Raw genomic sequence first — 19,344 nt, forward strand, 5'->3', positions numbered from 1 at the left:
CTGTGTGTCCATACCACGAGTAGCTACACAGATGTGATTTCGGCCTATTTGAACCCCCTTCGGAGGTTACAGTGCTTTCTCCCTTTCCTACCCTTCCCTTCATTTGTTTTTCAGCCACTTGGAACTGGTAACTGTAGAAATTGCAGTGCGGGGCTATCGTGGTGGGCCTCGGTTTCAACTTCAGGAAACCTCAGGATCTGTGGGGCTTGGGTCTCACACTTTGACGGCAGGGCCCCGGAGCTCTGGAATCTGGGGCCAGGAGGCGAGAGGCAGCTTCTCTCTCCTCCGCCAGCAGAGGGAACTGAAACGCATGGGCGCAAGAAGGCGTTCCCCACAGCCACCAGAAGAGGGCGTCATACCCACGGTCCTCCAAAGTTGCAATTCCTCACACACAAGCAGATCCGGTCCCGTTGGCCTCCAGAAGACCCAGAGATATGACGGGATGACACTACAGCCATGCTTCCTATTGCTGTTTTGGCCACCTCTAATACTGGTTAAATGGGAAACAGCTAAGGATTTTGAAGAAGTGGACCCAACGTTTGTCCAAACTAACGGGTGGTTTTGTGGGTCGAGCTGGGAGCTGGTTGCTGGCGACCTGGCAAGCTGATGGGGCTCGGAGGCTAGACGGTGAAAGCCTAGGGGAATGTTTGGAGGTCCCAGACATAACTGCGGTGTGTGTGAGGGGGCCTGGGTGGAGCGGCCCCTGCACGTTTCCAGCTGTGACACCGAGGTTTCTGTTCGGCAAGGCAGAGCGCGGTGGGGATGGGGCAAGTGCCCAAATGGGTGCAGAGGTGTAAGGGAAGGTGACCGCGGCACCGAGTCAACCATTTCCAGGTGGAGTTGAAAGGCAGAGCCATTTTCTCCCGCAGGCCCCGGCACCTTTCATCAAGACCAAATTGGTAACTGATTAAAAAAAGACAAGAAGAAATGGAAGATTATGCCCAAGAGGCCAGAGGAGAAAATGGTTTCCAGGTGGAAAGGACCACCGCTTTACTAACACCACCGAGGGTTCAGGGAGCCCGCTGTTCTCCCACCCCCCTGGGCAGCGCTGGGCGCCCGCCAGGTCTAGCAGGCAAAGGGCTCCCTAACTGCCAAGCAGCGGAGACGCTTAATAAAATATTTACCTACACGTATAAGAATAATGATGACTGAATGACAAATGGCAGTTAAACAGTTTTCAGCTGCAGGGGAGAGCAGCTCTGGGATATTGTCAGTGAAAACAGGAACTTTCTGTTTAATTCCAGAGGCTTCTCTCCTGTGCCTGCCACGCCCACACTCACCTAAGGGAGCCATGGCCGGGGAGGGGGCTCACCAGCATGGCACAGGGTGTCCCCTGCAGGGAGCTACCACCCAGAGGGGCTGGAGCCAGCCTCACACCCAACCCCAAGCTACTGACCACCTCTTACAACTCCTGAGGAATAAAGATGTCCTAGCTTCTGTCCGCCACCGCACCTAGAAGGATCCTCACTGCGGTCACTCCATAAAAGATGTTGACATTTATTAGGAGTCTGACTTTTTCTCACTCAGCTAAACTTGTAAGCAGCATTTGCCCTGGTTGGGTGTGATCATTTTGAGTTGGAACAAGGAACGTGGAAGGCAGAGGGGACAAAAAGGAGCAAAAGTCTTCAACCACCCCACTCAATTTCTAGCTGTGTCTTATGGGAACATGGAAAGAAAAAAAGGAAAAATTTTGGCTAAATATGTCCCCCCTCCCCCGATTAGGGAGCTTTTTTTTGCATTTCCCTCTCCGGTCTGGGAAAGAAATAACAAAGCGAAGCAAATTTTCTCCATCGTTTAAATAGACTTTTATGTCTCTAAGTATACCAGACAATGTTGGGAGTAAATTACACATAAAGATATTTATATGTTAGATAAGTAAAGAGTGTTTGAAAAATACAGTTTCGCTTTCAGCCTCACACCCTCTGCCTTTGTTCATGTTCTTCCCAGATATTTTATATCTCCAGTTACGACTGTTAGAAAGATACCATCTTGGCTTTCCCATTTTACACAGATCTAGAAGGACCAACCAAAGAAGGGTCTGTATGCACATGCATATTTTCATTTTCTTGGAAGAAAACAAACTAGCTTTGAATTTAAGAGCATGCTCAGAAGTTGTAATTCTTGAGGAAAGAAGCTATTTATTTATTGAAGGGAAATACAAAGGGCCCATTACTTTCAGACATGAAATTTATACTTGGTGAGATTTTCATGACTAAAAACTCATTTCACTAAATAGTTTCTGGTAAAAATATGGTTTGCTTTTTTGGTGCAAAGTCTGCCATGTCTATTCTTAAGAGTAGGCTTGTAAGAGACTATGAGAGATGAAGTGAACATACTCTTTAATCAGAGAGGCACTTGGCTTGGCAGTGAAATGCAATCCTGAAAAATAAACAAAGTACATTGTGTGAAAAAGAGCAAGTTTAAATTAATCTTGCTTTTCCAATTTGAAAACATGCTCACGGTTGTTAGCCACTGAGTCAAGACATTTAAATCATATATATACTTTTATATCTTGACAGTGACCTTTTATAAGTGTGCAGTGGGGATAAGATGATGAGCAAAGCGATGCTCCAGAAAGAGCATTTTAGGTAACTGAACATGAAATGTGTTGCAATTGGATAACACTAATAATACACAATCACTACTTTATATCTAATATGCAGTTCATTTGGCCAGAGTCTAACTAAAACACTCTATAAATGTTAGCATATGAATCCTGGTGCAAGCCTATAAAGTAAGCAGCTCTATTTTAGTGCGTTTTGAAGTATCTCTGTATTCGTTATCTATTCTGGATAACAAATTATCCCGATTTAGTAGCTTCAGACAACAAGTCTTTACTATCTCACACAGTATCCGAGGGTCAGGAATTGGGAATGGCTTAGTTGGGAGGTTCTGGCTCAAAGTCTCTCATGAAGTTGCAGTCAAGGCATAGGCCAGGGTAGCAGTCATCTGAAGGCGTGACCGGGGCTGGCGGATCTGCCTTCAATGTGTCTAGTTCACAATCCTGGCAAGATGGCGTTGCCGGCAGCAAACCTCAGTTCTTCTCCATGTGGGCCTCTCCACTGGGCTACTTAATCGTCTTCATGATATGGCAGCTGGTTTCCCCCAGAGCAAGTGATCCGAGAGAGAGAGCAAGGTGGAAGCCATGACGCCTTGTGTGACCTAGCCTTGGAATTCACCCACTGTCATTTCCCTCACATGCTGTTCATTAGAAACCAGTCACCAAGGATGGCAGACACTCAGGGGGAGGGGAACCAGGCTCCACTTCTTAGAGGAGTATTAAAGAAGTTGTGGTCATATTTTAAAACCACCATGACCCCCTATTCACAGATGGGGCAGTTGAGATGGATGGTGGCTGATCAGCTCAAGGTCACCAAGCTGCTACTATGACCCTACGTGCCAGGTGGCAGGCTGTTTTATTTTCCCTCCGCTGTGCCAAAGCAAAACAAAGGAAAACAGAAAACGCCACATGCCTGACGTCACTGCACACAAATTCAAAAACTGTCTCTTTAAAATGGCCAAGATCGTCTAAAAGCAGTAGTGGGCTTTATGTTTGGAAGTGGATGAAAAAGACATTAGACTGGAAGGTAGGAGTCAGCATCCTCTGAATCAGCTCTTGTGACTTTGTGAAGAAAACACTTCTCTCGGGGATGGTTTCCTCCTTTGTAAAACAAGATGGGTTCGCTAAATGGTTTCCAGACTTAGTTGCCCATCACAGTCCTCGGGGGAATGAAAGACTCACTGGCCTTATAATCTCCAGGAATCTTTTTTTTAAATTTCTTTTTAGAGAGAGAGAGAGAGTGCACACGCATGCACGTGTGCTCATGTGCATGTGGCGGGGGGGGGCGGGGAGAGGGACAGAGGGAAGGGGAGAGAATCTTAAGCAGGCTACATGCCCAGCACAGAGCCCAATGCGGGGCTTGACCTCATGATCCTGATCATGACCTGAGCCAAAATCAAGAGCTGGACGTTTAACCGACTGTGCTACCCAGGTCTCCCCAATAATCTCCAGGAATCTTTATAATTAAAAGGCCCTTGGGGGTCAGACAGACAGTTAAGCATATGCATATGCTGAGCTAGATTACTTCTCATGCTTCCCGCTCAAACATTATTTGAATGCCTCCCTCTGACTGCATGTACCCAGGAAAATCAATGGTGCTCAAGCCTGCAATCATCAGGGAAATGTCAGAAAAATATGATGCCTGGGGCCCCTCCCCAGGCAAAATAAATCCGACATTCTGGGGTAGAGCCCAGGGATCATTATGGCTTGCTCGTTTTCATCAGTATGTTTTAAATAATTGTGTTTAGCCTCGGTTGCACATTAGAATCACTTGGGAAGTTTTAAAAAAGACCCCTGCCCAGGTGGTCTCCCAACCAATTAAATCAGAATCTTGTGGATGGAGCCAAGGATCTGTGTTTTTTCAAGTTTCCAGGTGATTAGAATGGATAGCTGCACTGACCTATGTTTGCCTCATTTGAGATAATGCCAATGCCACCTCACCCATAAAAGATTGTTCACAAGTTCAACTATACTTCAATTTAAAATAAAAATTAAAAAAAAGATTATTCAGAAGAGAAATTCAGAAATTTTAGGTGCCACAGTACTCTAAGAAAAAATGCATTTGCAATGGAAGACATTAAACATTTGAAATGGAAGTGAATTCCATTTCTGGCAATATGGCAGATGAAATAATTTTAATCATCCTCCCACTATAGCCCATCTCTAAACTGGTCAAAATGCAATAAACTCCCACTGCAATGAGCTCATGAGACAGTAAGGACAGGCCCCCGGTGCCAGAAGCAAGAGGGAAATGGCAGTTAGTATCGTGAGCAAGTAAGCGGAGATGGAGCTGGTCTTGGGCAAATCCACACAGGAAGGAGACTGTGGCTTGGGCCCATTCAAAGTGAGAAGGTGGTACTGAGATCCCCACTTTAAGCTGGAACCCTCAAAAGGATGAATCGTTTTAGAAATAATTCACTGGGAAAAAAATCTCCCTGGGGGCACAGGAAGATAAGAAAACTTCACTGTCTTGTCATGACTTGAAAGTGGAGAAAGAAGTCTTCACTGAGAATTTGGGACTATAGCCCAGCCTTCATGTAAATTTGGGGCTGGAATTTACCCTATCTGTATGATCCAGGAATCAGGAACCCCAAAACTGAAAAGCAAAGATAAAGATACAGACCCTACTCCAAACTACAAAATATACATGGATGTAATCCACCACAACGAAGATGTAATAGATACAAGTGTCCCAAGAACCTCAGGAAACAGAACTATCAGACTTATAAAATACATAAGTTTAAAATTATGAAAGACATAAAAGAACATTTGGACCATGAGAAAATAACAGCATTTTAAAAAGGTAGATTTGAAAGAGAACTAAGTAGAACCTCTGGAAATGACATATATAGCCACTGAAATGAAAAGCTCAGTGGGTGAGTTACACAGCAGATTAACCATCGCTGAAGAAAAAAACTGAAGAAATTGCCCAGGAAGCATCACAGAGAGACAAAGTGAAGGAAAGTCTGAGAGAAAGGTTCAGGGTATGTTGCCTAGAAAGAGATGGTACATTATACACCTAGTACAGGTACCAGAAGGAGAACAGAGAGAGAATGTAGGGGACACAGGATTTATACAATGACTGTTTGCAAATTTGATAAGAAAACATCAACCCTGAGATTTTGGATGTACAAGGAATCTTGAACCAGGTAAATAAAAAGAAATTCGCATCTGAACACGGCATGGTAAGACCGCAGGGAGCCAAAGACAAAGAGAAAATCTTAAAACCAGAAAGAAAAGCCAGATTCCCTACAAAGAAATGACAGCAAACGTCTCAACAATAGAGAAACAACAAAATGTGTCTTGAGGGTAAAATAAACTTTCAATCTAGATTCTCTCCCCAAAGAAATCATCATTCAAGGATGAGAGTGCAGTCAAACCATTTTATATTAATGGAGAAAGCAGGTCACTCACATAACCTCCCTGAAAGTGATACTAAAGGGTATGTTTCAAGGAAAAGGGCTGGTAATTAGAAAAAAGGAATGGTAGGCCAGAAACAAAGGTGAAGAACTGCATAAAACCAAAGTGACAACAGTGATTAAATTCAGGGGTATTAAAAGCAGGTGGGGTCTAAAATAACAAGCAACAGTAACATGTACGAGGAAGGATATAATTGAAGTAGAATCATTCTTACCTTATTGTATAGTTGTAGTGGGGTTGGATCAAGTGCATATGTTAAAAATTCTAAAATAACCACTAAAAGAATAGAAATAGAACTTACAATTCTAAATTAAGAGGAAAGGGGGACAAAGAATTCTTGGTCAGTTTAATAGAAAAGAAGAAAAGAAGTAAACAAAAACTTAAGAGAAAGCAAATAAGCAAAAGGTGCAAAATGAGACTGAAGGCATCAATTCTAAAACATCAGGAATCCGTAGATCAATAGGTTCTCTTACATGTTGCTAGTGGGAGCACAAATTGAAACAACACTTTGGAAAACTGCTTAGCATTATCTTGTACATACCTTATGACCCAGTCATCACTCCAAAGAAAAATTCTTGCCCACAAAGCACCAGAGGACAAGAATGTTCATTATAGCGCTGCTCATAACAGCAAAAAATTGAAACAACCCAAAGTCCTGTGACAGAAAAATGGACAAAATAAACCGTGGCAGCGGTACCCAACAGAGTATTATACAGTCAGGAATAAGAATGAACTACAGGGGCGCCTGGGTGGCTCAGTCGTTAAGCGTCTGCCTTCAGCTCAGGTCATGGTCCCAGGGTTCTGGGATTGAGCCCCGCATCGGGCTCCCTGCTCCGCGGGAAGCCTGCTTCTCCCTCTCCCACTCCCCCTGCTTGTGTTCCCTCTCTCGCTGTGTCTTTCTCTGTCAAATAAATAAATAAAATCTTTAAAAAAAAAAAAAAAGAATGAACTACAACCAGGGCACCTGGGTGGCTCAGTCGTTAAGCGTCTGCCTTCTGCTCAGGTCATGATCTCAGGGTCCTGGGATTGAGTCCCGCATCGGGCTCCCTGCTCAATGGGGAATCTGCTTCTCCCTCTCCCTCTGTGCGTGCATGCTCGCTCTCTCTAGCTCTCTCAAATAAATAAATCTTTTTTAAAAAAAAAGAATGAACTATAACCAGATGTAATAATCTAGCTGAATCATAATAACAGGATGTTGGGTAAAAAATATAAACCTCAGAAATTTTTCATAATAACTTAAAAAAACAAGTGTGATAAAAATTTGATAAAAATTTTTAAGAAGCAAAAGAATAATAAACTCAAGATTGAGATTAGTGGTTACTTCACATGGAAGAAGATGGGGAGAAGCATATAGGTAGTTGTAAGTCATTGTTACTGCTTTTGTTCTCTAATTGAATAGCAGGTTTACAGGTGTTCATAATATCAAAAAAAAAAAATAAAATAAGGCCATGAATATACCCAGTGATGACAGTGTGTTAATCCCAGAGATTGTGGTTAATGTATTTTTGCACCCCAAGTTTCATTAAAAACATCACATTAAATATAAATGGACAAAACTTACTAGTCAAATAAATAAGTGAACAAGATCCAGCTATATGCTGTCTATAAGAGACTCACCTAAAACTTAAAGACATAGAAAGGTTGAAAGTAAAGGATGGAAAAAGATATGCCAAGCAAATGCTAATCAGAAGTTGGAGTAGTTATATATTTTTCACAGGCAAAGCAGACTTTAAAGCCAGAAGTACTAGGGTTAAAGATAATTTCTGTATAGTTGATCCTTGAACCATGCAGGGGTTAGGGATGATGACCCCCTGAGCAGTTGAAAACCTGCATATGACTTTCAACTCCCCCAAAACTTAACCATCAATAGCCTATTGTGACTGGAAGACATAAACAGTCAATTAATACATATTTTGTATATGTATTATATACCATATTCTCACAATAAATAACAATTACATATTTTGTATGTTATATGTATCATATATGGCATTTTTACAATAGATAACATAAAGTTGATTAACACATACTTTGTATGTTATATGTATTATATACTGTATTCTCACAATAAAGTAAGCTAGAGAAAAGAAAATGTTATTAAGAAAATAACAAAGAAGAGAAAATATACAGTAATTTCACAGTACTGAACCATCTTTATTGAAGAAAGTCTGTATATAAGCAGACCCACACAGTTCAAACCTGTGTTGTTCAAGGGTCAACTATATATATTAAAGAAACAATTCACTGTGAAAACAGTATATCTAAGCTTGCATGTACCTAATAACATAGCTTGAAAATATATAAAGCAAAAAGTAAGACAAATAAAATGTAAAAAATAGAAAAATGCACAGCCATGGTAGGAGATATTAACAGCCCTTTTTGACATGCCTTATCACATACTTTTAAAATATAGAAAAAATAAAATTTGAGAGATTTTTAGGAAAAATTGGCAAATTCAATCATATAAGGAGATGCTGATATACTACTATAAAAAGTGATAGATCAAACAGACAAAACATTAGTAAGGCTACAGAAAATCTGGGTAACATAATTAAGAAGCTTGATTTAATAAGTCTATATAGTATGCTACACTTAACAATTAAGGCATACCCATTTGTTTGTTTTTTTTTTTAAAGTAAGCTCTATGCCCAACATGGGGTTTGAACTCTCGACCCCAAGATCAAGAGTTGCATGCTCCACCAACTAAGCCAGACACATGGAATATTCTTTTCAAAGCCACATGGAATATTTATAAAAATAGACCATTTGGCAAAGCAAGTCTCAACAAATAACAAAAATCTCTTTTATATAGACCACCTTCTCTGACCCTCATTCAATTACCTTAGATATAAATAACTAAAAATCAAAACAAAAAAACTTATGTTTAGAAATATAAAGATGCACATGTATTGAGCCAAAGAAGAAATCATATTTGAAATCTATTCTTTCCCTGGGATAATAATAAAAATTCTCTGTATCTTGTGGAATGTAGTTTCAGTGGTATTCAGAGTGAAATCCATAGTCTTCTATGTTACAATCAGAAAACAGAAGGCTGAAAATTAATTACTTAAGCCACCAATTAAAAAAAAATGTTTAAATATCAAGAGAATAAACACAAAGAGAGCAGAAGAAAATAATACAAGATATATATTAATAGTACACAATATGTATTATATTCTTCCATGTGCTATATATTCTTCGTTATATGGTATATATGCTCTTATTCTTATATACAAGAATATAAGATATATAATAATATATAAAAATAAAAATTAACAAAACCAAAAAATAGTGTTAACCAAATTAAAAGCTGATCCTTTGAAAACACTAGTAGAAAGAAGAAATATCGGGCGCCTGGGTGGCTCAGTTGGTTAAGCGACTGCCTTCGGCTCAGGTCATGATCCTGGAGTCCCTGGATCGAGTCCCGCATCGGGCTCCCTGCTCAGCAGGGAGCCTGCTTCTCCCTCTGACCCTCCCCCCTCTCATGTGCTCTCTCTCTCATTCTCTCTGTCTCAAATAAATAAATAAAATCTTTAAAAAAAAAAAGAAAGAAGAAATATTAGTTAAATAAAGGGAGATCTCTGGCACCACTGATCCAGAAGAGAAGACACATATACAATAATACTAGGAATGAATAAATGAACATGATGGATAGTTGCAGCAGAGATTAAAATATATTAAGAGGAAATTATCCAACAGCATTTTGTTAATACATTTGGAAACCTAGTCGCTATGAATAATTTCCTTGAAAAATATGTGTAAGAACTGACTCAAGAAGAATATAAAACCCAAAGAGATCCATAGCCACTAAAGAAATGGAATCAGTAGTTAAAAATCAACCTAGGAAATGTTTATCCCATACCCAGACATTTTACCGGAAAGTTCTACCAAACATTCAAAGAACACATAATTCCAATTTTATACACACTGTTCCAGAAAATGAAAAAAGAAGGAACATTTACTAGTTCATTTTATGAGGCCAGTATAACCAGACAAAGGCAATACAAAAAGGGAAAATTGCAGCCAATTTGACTTATGGACATGGATACAATAAATCCTACCATTAAATTAGATGTTGACCTTCATTCATTCATTCATCCTTTCATTTGTTCAACAAATATTTATTGAGTGTCAACCATGCACTAATAGGCACTGTGCTAATATGTGGAGGGCAGAGCTTATGGTTTGGTGGAGGAGATGAGCAACAAAGCAAATGACTGCACGGGGTATGGTACATAGAGGACATTCTGGTAAGATAACAGTGCCTTCCAAGAGGGATTTGACCCGGTCAGAGAAAGCTTTCCAGGTACACTAATGGAGTAAGAAATGGTGTGGGAAGAATGCTTAGAAGGTTATTGCAGGGGCTCAAGTGGGAAATGTGGGATGCAGCAGCAGGAAAGATGAATTTGAGAGATACTTCGGAAGTGAAACCCACACTCCTTCATGACGGATCACACATGGGAAGATGTCAACCTGGAGAAGGGCCAACCTTGTCTCTAGGATGGCTGGGGTTCTGTTGACCCATATAGTGAAACTTAAGAGTTTTAGGTTCAGGGGGAAAATGCATGCATGTGTTTTTGGACATGCATGTTGAGTTTCGGGTACCTCCAGGAAGGTGAAGTGCAGGCAGTGAATAGGAAATTAACCAGAGCCTGGAGCTTTGTGGAGAGCTCAGGCCAGAGACTTTAATTTGAGTAGCATTGGCAAGTAGGTAGTATTTAAACCCACGGTTCAAAGGAGCTCATCCAGGGAGGGTGTGTAGCTGGGGAAGAGAATGAACACCAGTATTTAAAAGAAAGGCAGAAGAGGAGTCAGAGTAAAGAGACAGAGAAGAAATGGCTGGAGAGGTAGGAGGAAAACCAAAAGAATGTGGGCATCAAGGATGCCAAGGGAAGAGTGAGTTACATGAAGGGAGTGTCTAACAGTGTCATGGGCAGTAGAGAGGGTAGAAGACTGACATCGCATGCTGCTGGAATTCTCCTGACCCGGGGCTGCATTAAGCGAGTGAGCTGGAGAAGAAATGCATAATGAATAATAAGTCATTCCAAATAACATAGTGCAATAGGGCAGCAAGAGAGAATTTTTTGGGACAATGAAACTCCTCTGCATCTCGGATTCGTTATCATGGAGACAACTCAATCCTATGCATTTGTCAAAAACATAGAATTATATAAGAAGAGTAAATATTACACCATATAAATGAAAAATCAATAAGTAAAAACAATGTAGTCATGGAAATATAAGATCAAGCTCTCTCTCCACCACTGACTTTATAATTGCAGTGCTAGCCCCTCTTGGGGTTTTAATTCTGTTCAGGATCAGCTTGCGTAGGTCTATAACAGGGAACAAGGGCACCCCACTCTTGCCTTGTGAAGGACAGAATAAATATGCATGCAACAGAGCCAAAGGGCAACAGAGTGATGGCCAGAGCCCCTCTTAGGAGCTGACTGACTGGTGGGGGTGGGGTGTAGCCTGGTGAGCTTGGCTCCTCTGGGACCCTGAAAAGACCAGAGGGTTGGATCAGGAAAGGCCTTTCTACCTCTGATGGTCTGTGGTTCTAGTGCAAAACTCCCAAACAAAATCCAATTAGCTCTGTTGTCTGCATTTTGTTATTGAGAATAGTCATAATAGACAATCACCATAATAACAACGGGCTCTTCAACACACGGGGACCCCAGATGATTTTGGAAGCAGCTTGGAGTGATGGGAAAATGCTTGGGTTTGTGGCTTAAAGCTCTAAAGTGCCTTCAAAAAACATCATAGTAAGTAATGATTGGTAATAAGCACAACCCGCGTAGGTTTGCAATAAAAAAGAAACTTTTATATTTACTTACTTCAATCTCTCCTCTCACCCCATCAATCCTATCAGTGAGGAATTATCCCAAATTTAGGAGGCAGGGAGATTAAGAATCTGGTCATCCAAAGCTTTGGCTAGTGTTGGGATTTTCCAAATATTCCACTTTGCCACGACCCACAGTGGATTTGGTATAGTTTTGCTGTTGAATGTATTCCATTGTGTCCTAATCCTATGAAAATTAATGGAAAAGTGTTAATTGGGCATCAATTCATACTTAACATTAATCTGAGTATTTGATGAACCACAACTTTATGTTGCCCCTCATGCCATATTAACTCAATTTATTGTAATAATTTAAAACAATACGGATAATTGTATCCTTATTGTTTTTAATACCCCATAAATTGAATCCAGTCTGAATCTGGCCAGCCTGGAATCGGCTGGAGAAGCGTGCGATGCCTTCGGGAAGCTACCAGCATCCTCTTTTTGGGGTTTTCAGGGCGGGGAGGGATGAAACCAGTATTTATTAAGCACGTACTGTGTGCCAGGACCTGTGCGGCACCACACTGCTACCAAGGTGGTAGTGGGTGAGCGTGTCTGAAGCCTTCTGCTACCCTCAACCACCTCCCCAGATGGGGGTGGGGGTCCTGGGGCTCTTTCAACCTCATGCATTTTACTATCTCGGTATAGAAATTATAAAAATATATAACGAACCGGTTGGAGAGGGGTTTCCTGAAAACCACCACCCTTCCCAGCCATCCCAGAGATGCTTCAAGAGTATTTCTCACTACATACAAAAATTTACTTTGAACCCCAACCATTTGACCTTGACCCCTATAAAGCCCATTTTATTATATTTTTTAAACTCCGTATGATTAACGCGGAAACCCTTTCTCCGGCACTTTCTCACCACTGGAATCGCGTCAGTTTCTCAAAGTTCCAAAATAACCTTTCCCCGGCACGGATTCATACCTCTGCCGGGGAAGGGCGGGGAGCGGCGCAAGACGTGCCGGTGTGGAGCCAGAGCCAGAGAGAACTTCCAGCGCCAAAGGAAAATAAAACTTGTGGCTGCTGTTTGTGCGGGAGGGTCTCCTCAATCCTGAAGCTCCCCGATCCTGGGGGGTCTCGGGGCCCGCCGAAGAGCGCCAGGGTTTGGGTTTGATCCCGACGTCCTTGACCTAAATTTCTGCGCGGTGGCTGGAAAAAGGGCGCAGGGCTGGGCGGGCGGCTGGTGCCATCTCCGGATCCCGGCGGCCGGGGCCGGCGAACTTGAATGGAGAGGCCGAACTAGAGGGGGTGGGGGGCGTCTTCTCCCCTGCCCGAGCGAGGAGCGGCCGCGAGCTCCCCGCGCCTCCCCCTCCCCCGATCCACCCGCCCCCCGCAGCCCATGTGATGCAGGGAAGTCGGGGTGCGCTCCCCCTCGCCCGGCCCGCCTAGAGGCGGGGCCCCCTCCGGCCGCGGGGTTCGCGCACCGCCCCCGTGGGTCCGGCCGCGGGGGGCCGAGTGTGCGCGCGCGGGCAGGCGGGGGCCGCACCGGGGTGCGTGACGTCACCGGCATTGGTTACACGACGTTCTAGAACTCCGCCCCACGTGCGCCGGGGAGGAGGGGGAGGAGGAGAAGGAGGAGATGGGGGTGGGGAGGAGGAGGGGGAGAGGTGGGGATGGGCCGGGGGGGCGGGGACGGGGGGGGTGTGCGAGCAGCGGGGCTGAGCTAAGCCGAGCCCACGTGTGACGGCTCTCGCCGCTGCCCCGGCTCCGCCGCTCGCAGAGAGATTCGGAGGAGCCCGGGCGGGGGGGAGGAGGAGGGGGAGGAGGGAGCGGGAGATCTCGGGGCTCGGAGCCGGCCGCCGCTCCGCTCCGATCGCTGTGGGGCTCGGTTTTTTGGGGGTGGGGGGGCGGGGGGGCTCAGATATGGAGGCAAATGGGAGCCAAGGCACCTCGGGCAGCGCCAACGACTCCCAGCACGACCCCGGGTAAGTTTCCAGCCGCTGCCCACCGCGCCGCCTCGGGCTCGCTCTCCTTGCAGCGGCGGGGACGGCGGTGCGCGGAGCCGGGCATCTCCCGCGCCCCCCCGCCCCTCCCGCGCACCCCCCCCGTGGAAGTTACACACCTTTGGATTGCATTTCGCCGTCACCTTCTCCCCCACCCCACCTCCCGGCTCTCGCTCGCTCGCTCCCCCCCGCTTTCCTTTTAGCTTTTGTAAGTTACACGTCAAAATGGCCGATCTGACATCGGTGCTCACTTCTGTTATGTTTTCTCCCTCTAGTAAAATGTTTATCGGTGGACTGAGCTGGCAGACCTCACCAGGTAAGGGAGGGAGGGGGGGACGTCTGGGTCCCCCCCTTCTTGGCTTCTTTATTGCTCTTTGTTATCCCGGTGTAGGAGCCCCCCCCCCCCCGCCCGCCCCCATAACCCGAAAGGTTATTGTTAATTGGGGCTGAACTCTGGATACAGAGATGCCCATCTCTCTGCTTTAAGTCCTTTTCCCGTCGCTTCTTTTTCTCCTGTTTAAAATGACATTCAGCTTCATTCACTTTCTACATAGTTGTTTTTTTTTTTTAATGTATGCTTTCCCCATACTCCCAGCTCCCTAAACTCTTCAGCCCCTTTTAGAAAGCTGGATGAATCTCTTCTGAGCGCCGGGTTTTCTTCGGAATAAAACAAAGCGTTAAGAAAGGGAAGGGGAGGAGGAGAGGAGACTGAGGTGGCGAAAGAGTGGAGACACCAGCATTTTCCAAGTTACCTCCACCCGCCCTGCCCCCGTTCCACTTCCCCGGTTAACCTTGATGTGTTTTCTTGCGAGGCGGAGGGGGCTTGAGGGAGGGCTGTGGGCCGCGGGGGTGCGAGGGGGCAACTTTGGCTCTCTATTCTGCAGGAGGGCTCACTCCTTGTTGCTTTCAATGGTGTCACATTTTCTTGTTTGTTTTTCTCCCTCTTTGTCTCATTTCAGAGGCTTCGGTTTCGTCACGTTCGCAGACCCAGCAAGTGTAGATAAAGTATTAGGTCAGCCCCACCATGAGTTAGATTCCAAGACGGTAGGTTGCTTTCTGTCGTTGTTGTTGTTCGCCCCTGTTCAGGACCCATCTGGGCACTGACAGCCCCATTTAAAGGGACCGTGCTTTCTTTTGCTTCTGTGCTGAGAACTGGGTAGTGATAAGCAGGGCTCGAGAGTTGGCTCTAAAGTTTGCTGCCATGGCTGGGTTTGGGGTTTTCTGTTTAGAGCCTGTCCCACTGCAGCTCCAGATGCTGCCCAGCGTAGGCCTGGGGGAGGGGTCTGCGCGGGGAGAGGCTATCTACGGGGCCCAGGGACCATGCAAGGAAACTGCACCACAGAGCAAAGGCAACTTTTCTTTGTCAGCCGAGCACAGCACGCGTTACCAACTGTGGCTGTGGGAATTGGCTTTTAGAAGGCACAGCCCGCTTCGTGGCCAGCTGGGAGGGACTGGGGCCGGGAGGAGGGAGGAAGGCGAGGGGGCGCTAATCCCAGGTCCAGGCAACAGGTTTCTCCTGGGGCACCTCGGATTTGGAATGTGGTTTGAGAAGGGAAGGAGACCCCCCAGAGCCACGCTGGGTGACTCCAGTGGGTGACTCCAGATGGAGTGAAATCTAACACTGATAAGGCCTTGGGTTTCCAAGTGATTTGGTTTTACTTTTTTCCCTCAGATCCTTTATTTTTTGAGTGTGGGTACTTTTATAGCATTAGAAGGTTTCAGAGACTCCTTCGGAGAGGGGGGAAAAGTCTCTAGATAGAGATTAGAGAAGAAGGGAAGAAAGATATTAGTACGGTCATGGGGGGGGCGGACAGCTTGTAGTGTTTTATTTAGACCCCTGTGTTGGCTTTATGGCTCTCCCTTCCCTTTATGCCTGTTAGAATTTCCCTACAGTTTTTATACATCCGCCAAAGCAGGGGCCCCGAGGTGACATTGGGATGCAGTGCTGGGCTGCTTGGGACTGTGGTAGGTGGTGGGGCAAGGCAAAGGACCAGGGTCTAGTCCCAGCTGCCCTTTATGAATTTGGCCAAGTTGTTCCCTGCCTCGGCAGGGCCTCAGTTTCCTTTTCTGTAAAATACAGGAGTGGAACAGGGTGATCTTCCAAGCCCCTTTTGGCTTTAACATTGAGGGGAAGGGAAAAATGGGAAAGAAACCTGGCCACCTTTGGTGCACGTGAACTTATTTTGCAAATTCACCCTGTCTCTCTGATCAGAGGTCAGGTGCATGTTCCCTAGCCCCCAAGAGAGGACCCCAGGCACTTTAAGTTGCTTTATCAATTGTGCTGGACTTGCCATAGCTTTTGCAGCCCAGCCTTTTTGCGCTTTTAGATAATTTAATTTTAGGGACAGTCATTTGTAGGGTGATAATGGATGTCTGAGGAATGTGTTTTTCCCCTTGACTTCTTGGTCAGACGTTTCAAGAAGCTAGCAAAATTAAAGAGGAAAATATTTCAAGGCAAATTCAGGAATTTATTATTCACTCCGTCTCCCCACCCTGGGTAGGAGAAATAGTATGTGGTTTCTCTGGTGCTGGTGGGTCATAGTCCTCAGTATCAGGTGCAAAACGTGCGGTTTTCCCTCCCTAATTGTTTGTGGATATGTTTTGGTCACTATTATTTAGTATTACCTAGATTTTGACTTTGTTTCAACGTTCAGTGCAGGAGGCAGAAGCGGTTGGTTTATTGACATGGAAACGAGGATCTTGTTTACCGTTACCTTAAAAGCTTTGTTTAGGTAACGGCCATTCACATCCAAAATAGTACCCTAGTCTTTTCCTAGAGGATTTGTAGCTACAGTAAGTAGAGCTGTACCTAACTAACTAATGTTTTAATTTTTGGTAGTTTTCTTTTTTGTTTGTTTTTAAAAAAAAAATAGTTGACAGGGATGTGCAAAAGGTTGGGATTTGCCATACTTACCTTGACCTGTCCTCTCCTTTGGAGATTTCAGCGTGTAAACTTTGCACACCGAAGAACGCGCCTGGTGGTGTGACACGCTGTTATCACAAACCCACCACCCAGGAATTCTGAATTGGCTTTGAGTTTTGTAATTTTAGATATTTTTTGAGTGTTCCACTTTCTTCAGGGCTTCCTATCCCTCCCCCCCAGCTCCTGGTCTCTCTCCCGACATGTCCCTCACCTTTTACTCCACAAACAAGGTGACTTCTTACTGCAATTGTGTGCTGGTCAGCTCAAAAGCCGTATTCTGGGGGGAGTGTTTATAAAAAGACACATCTGTCTTCTGTTTGGTCAACAGAATGGAAAATCCACACCTGTTGTATCTCTCTTGTAGACAGCTCTAGTCAGTGCTGAGTACACCTGTAGATGTGGTAATGTTAATCTTGATGAGAGGTTAGTTTCCTAGATCAGAGATTTTTGTCTATTTTAGTTTTTGAAAAGTAATCCCTCATTTCTCAGGTGATGTTTAAAGGTAAAAAAACATGCTGTGGACTTTGATTAGGTCTTCAAACCACCTTAAGACAAGTGGTAAATCTTTGTCTTACCAGCTGGGGTGTCCTAAGGGATGTAGGTCTGGGCACAAGAACTCTCTGGTGTGCCTTGCCCCCCCGCCCCCCACTCTGTGCTTTATCCCACAGCCTTACTCTTTTTGCTGCCCCACAGCAGAACTGAAAACAAGGTTCAGGTTTACATTTTAAAAGGGGAAAATTGTATTATGAAAGCCAGAGCCTATAAATAAGTGACTTGTAGCAATATTCTGTGCTGAGTTTTACCCAAAGATTTGTTAACATTTAGAAGTCTAATGAAAACCAATAATGGGGATTTTTAAAATTCTTTCCCTCCCCATATTTTCTGTCCAACAACTTCCCCCACCTCGGATCAGCCTATTCGATTCAAATACTTCCATGGGAATTGTTTTGAGTTTTAAAGCCATTCCCCTTTTGAGAATCATGTGTTCTGCTGAGTGTCTGATCTGGGGGTGGAGGATGTTTTTCCATTCTGATTGGGGTTGGGGTAGGAAGAATACCCTAATTGTTACAGTAGATTCCGATTTCTTTTTTTCAGTAATTTTTTCTTTTTTTTTTACCCTCTCCCCATGATGACCTTACTTTTGTAATTTGGGTTTAGGTTGCTGATAGATTTCTACCCTCTGTGATTTTTAAAATCCGGGTAGTTTTAGTGGATGTGTTTCCTTTTATTTTATTGTAGTATTATTATTATTATTATTTAAGAACTGGGTTAGGTTCCGTAGCTTTTGACACCTGCTTCCTCTTGTGGTCTAACTACAGAATGAACTGTCTTTTTGGCTAACTCAGGTAACTGTACTTTTGCCAACACGAATGAATGAACTCAAGCCATAGTGTTGGATGTCCATGGGGAGTTTTTGGATGTTGATGATTTAAAAAATTTTTGGAATCCCCTTTTCCACCTGCCTTGTTTAGTTATCATTGGGGAGAAGATCTCCTATCCAGTTACCGACTGCTGAAAAATTCTTATGTTTAATTTTTCAAGTTACGATTTTTTTTTTCAGGGATGATGGTCCCATCTTTTCTCCCAGTCATGCATTGCAAATTAGATGCAGGTACCATTCAATGTCCAGTGTCTGCAGAAGAGAAGCCCTTGCTTAGATAAGAACATGTGAGATCTGATTTATTAAGAACATCATACGTTGAAATACATGGTAGGACATTTTAGAGAGGCTCCTTTATTTGTTACATTGTGGGAGGGATGAGTAAAGTTTGGATCAAAGTTTAAGGAACTTTTGAGTTGCCTGAGAAGTTACTAAAAGCTGGGTTATAAGCCTGAGAAATGAGTGATTAATAATTAGGTGATTAATCATAATTTTTTCTCCCTCTCCTCCAAATACTGGAATTAACTCTTACTTTCCCATTTCCCCCCCCTAGATTGACCCCAAAGTTGCATTTCCTCGTCGGGCGCAACCCAAGGTAAGTAGGAGAATCAGTAATAGGATTTTAGCACTCAGAGATGGTTGCCAAGGATTTTGAATTTCAAACAGAGTACTGGCAATCAAGTGTTGAAACCTGGTGCCTTCAGGTACCTTCAGGGTATCAGCATGTGGCTGTGAGAGTCCAGGCCAGGCAAGGAGCTCCGCAAGATAATCGCCTGCATCTGCAATTTAGCCATCCCGAGGTGGGTTCTGAGCATCCAACAGGGGGCAGGGGCAAGCCTGATCCTTCGTGGCAGGACAGAGCTCCGTCTGTTGCAATATTTATGCAAATGTTCTATTTACTTTGTAAGCGTTGCCAAGATCCTATCAGGAAAACTTGGACATTTCCTTGTGACTGTCTTTTGGAGGGTTCTCTTTTGAGGCCCTTACAACTTGGAGTTTATGGAGAGGAGCAGAATTTGAGTAAACAGCTTGTCTTTCCTTGGAGAAATGACTTCGTAGACCCATAAAGCCCTGAATCTGACAGAGGAGGCATTGGATGTCTTGGTTTCAGGTTGGTGGGATCAATCAGGGCACATTTTCAAGTGCTGGGGCCTGGGGGAGAAGCTCTGAGTCTGTTATAACTTTGGAGGAGTGGTACTACAAGATTTGCTTAGAGGGTCGAGATCGGCCTTCACTCTTTCACAAGTGTGTGGCTAACAGTTTTCGCTGAGC

At 44.1% G+C, this 19,344-nt stretch overlaps 1 protein-coding gene and 1 long non-coding RNA gene across 2 annotated transcripts in view; one reads left to right on the top strand and one right to left on the bottom strand.

Moving 5' to 3' along the window:
• Nucleotides 1-762: 762 nt before the first annotated feature.
• LOC116647469 lies at nucleotides 763-13,179 on the bottom strand. The gene is made up of 3 exons (XR_004302341.1): nucleotides 12,750-13,179; nucleotides 11,815-12,006; nucleotides 763-3,661 (listed from the first exon to the last, which is right to left on the bottom strand). It is a non-coding gene; the product is annotated as an uncharacterized LOC116647469 (long non-coding RNA).
• Nucleotides 13,180-13,532: 353 nt separating this feature from the next.
• Nucleotides 13,533-19,344, top strand: part of MSI2 (musashi RNA binding protein 2) — a 382,942-nt gene continuing 377,130 nt past the window's right edge. The window contains exons 1-4 of the mRNA XM_032429243.1: nucleotides 13,533-13,750; nucleotides 14,044-14,175; nucleotides 14,581-14,812; nucleotides 18,626-18,667. Of these exons, the coding sequence (XP_032285134.1) occupies nucleotides 13,689-13,750; nucleotides 14,044-14,175; nucleotides 14,581-14,812; nucleotides 18,626-18,667 (468 nt within the window). The 5' untranslated portion in view covers nucleotides 13,533-13,688. The remainder of the gene's footprint in view (nucleotides 13,751-14,043; nucleotides 14,176-14,580; nucleotides 14,813-18,625; nucleotides 18,668-19,344) is intronic.

The sequence above is a fragment of the Phoca vitulina genome, unplaced genomic scaffold (genome assembly GCF_004348235.1).
Source record: "Phoca vitulina isolate PV1807 unplaced genomic scaffold, GSC_HSeal_1.0 scaffold40, whole genome shotgun sequence".
NCBI lineage: Eukaryota > Metazoa > Chordata > Mammalia > Carnivora > Phocidae > Phoca > Phoca vitulina.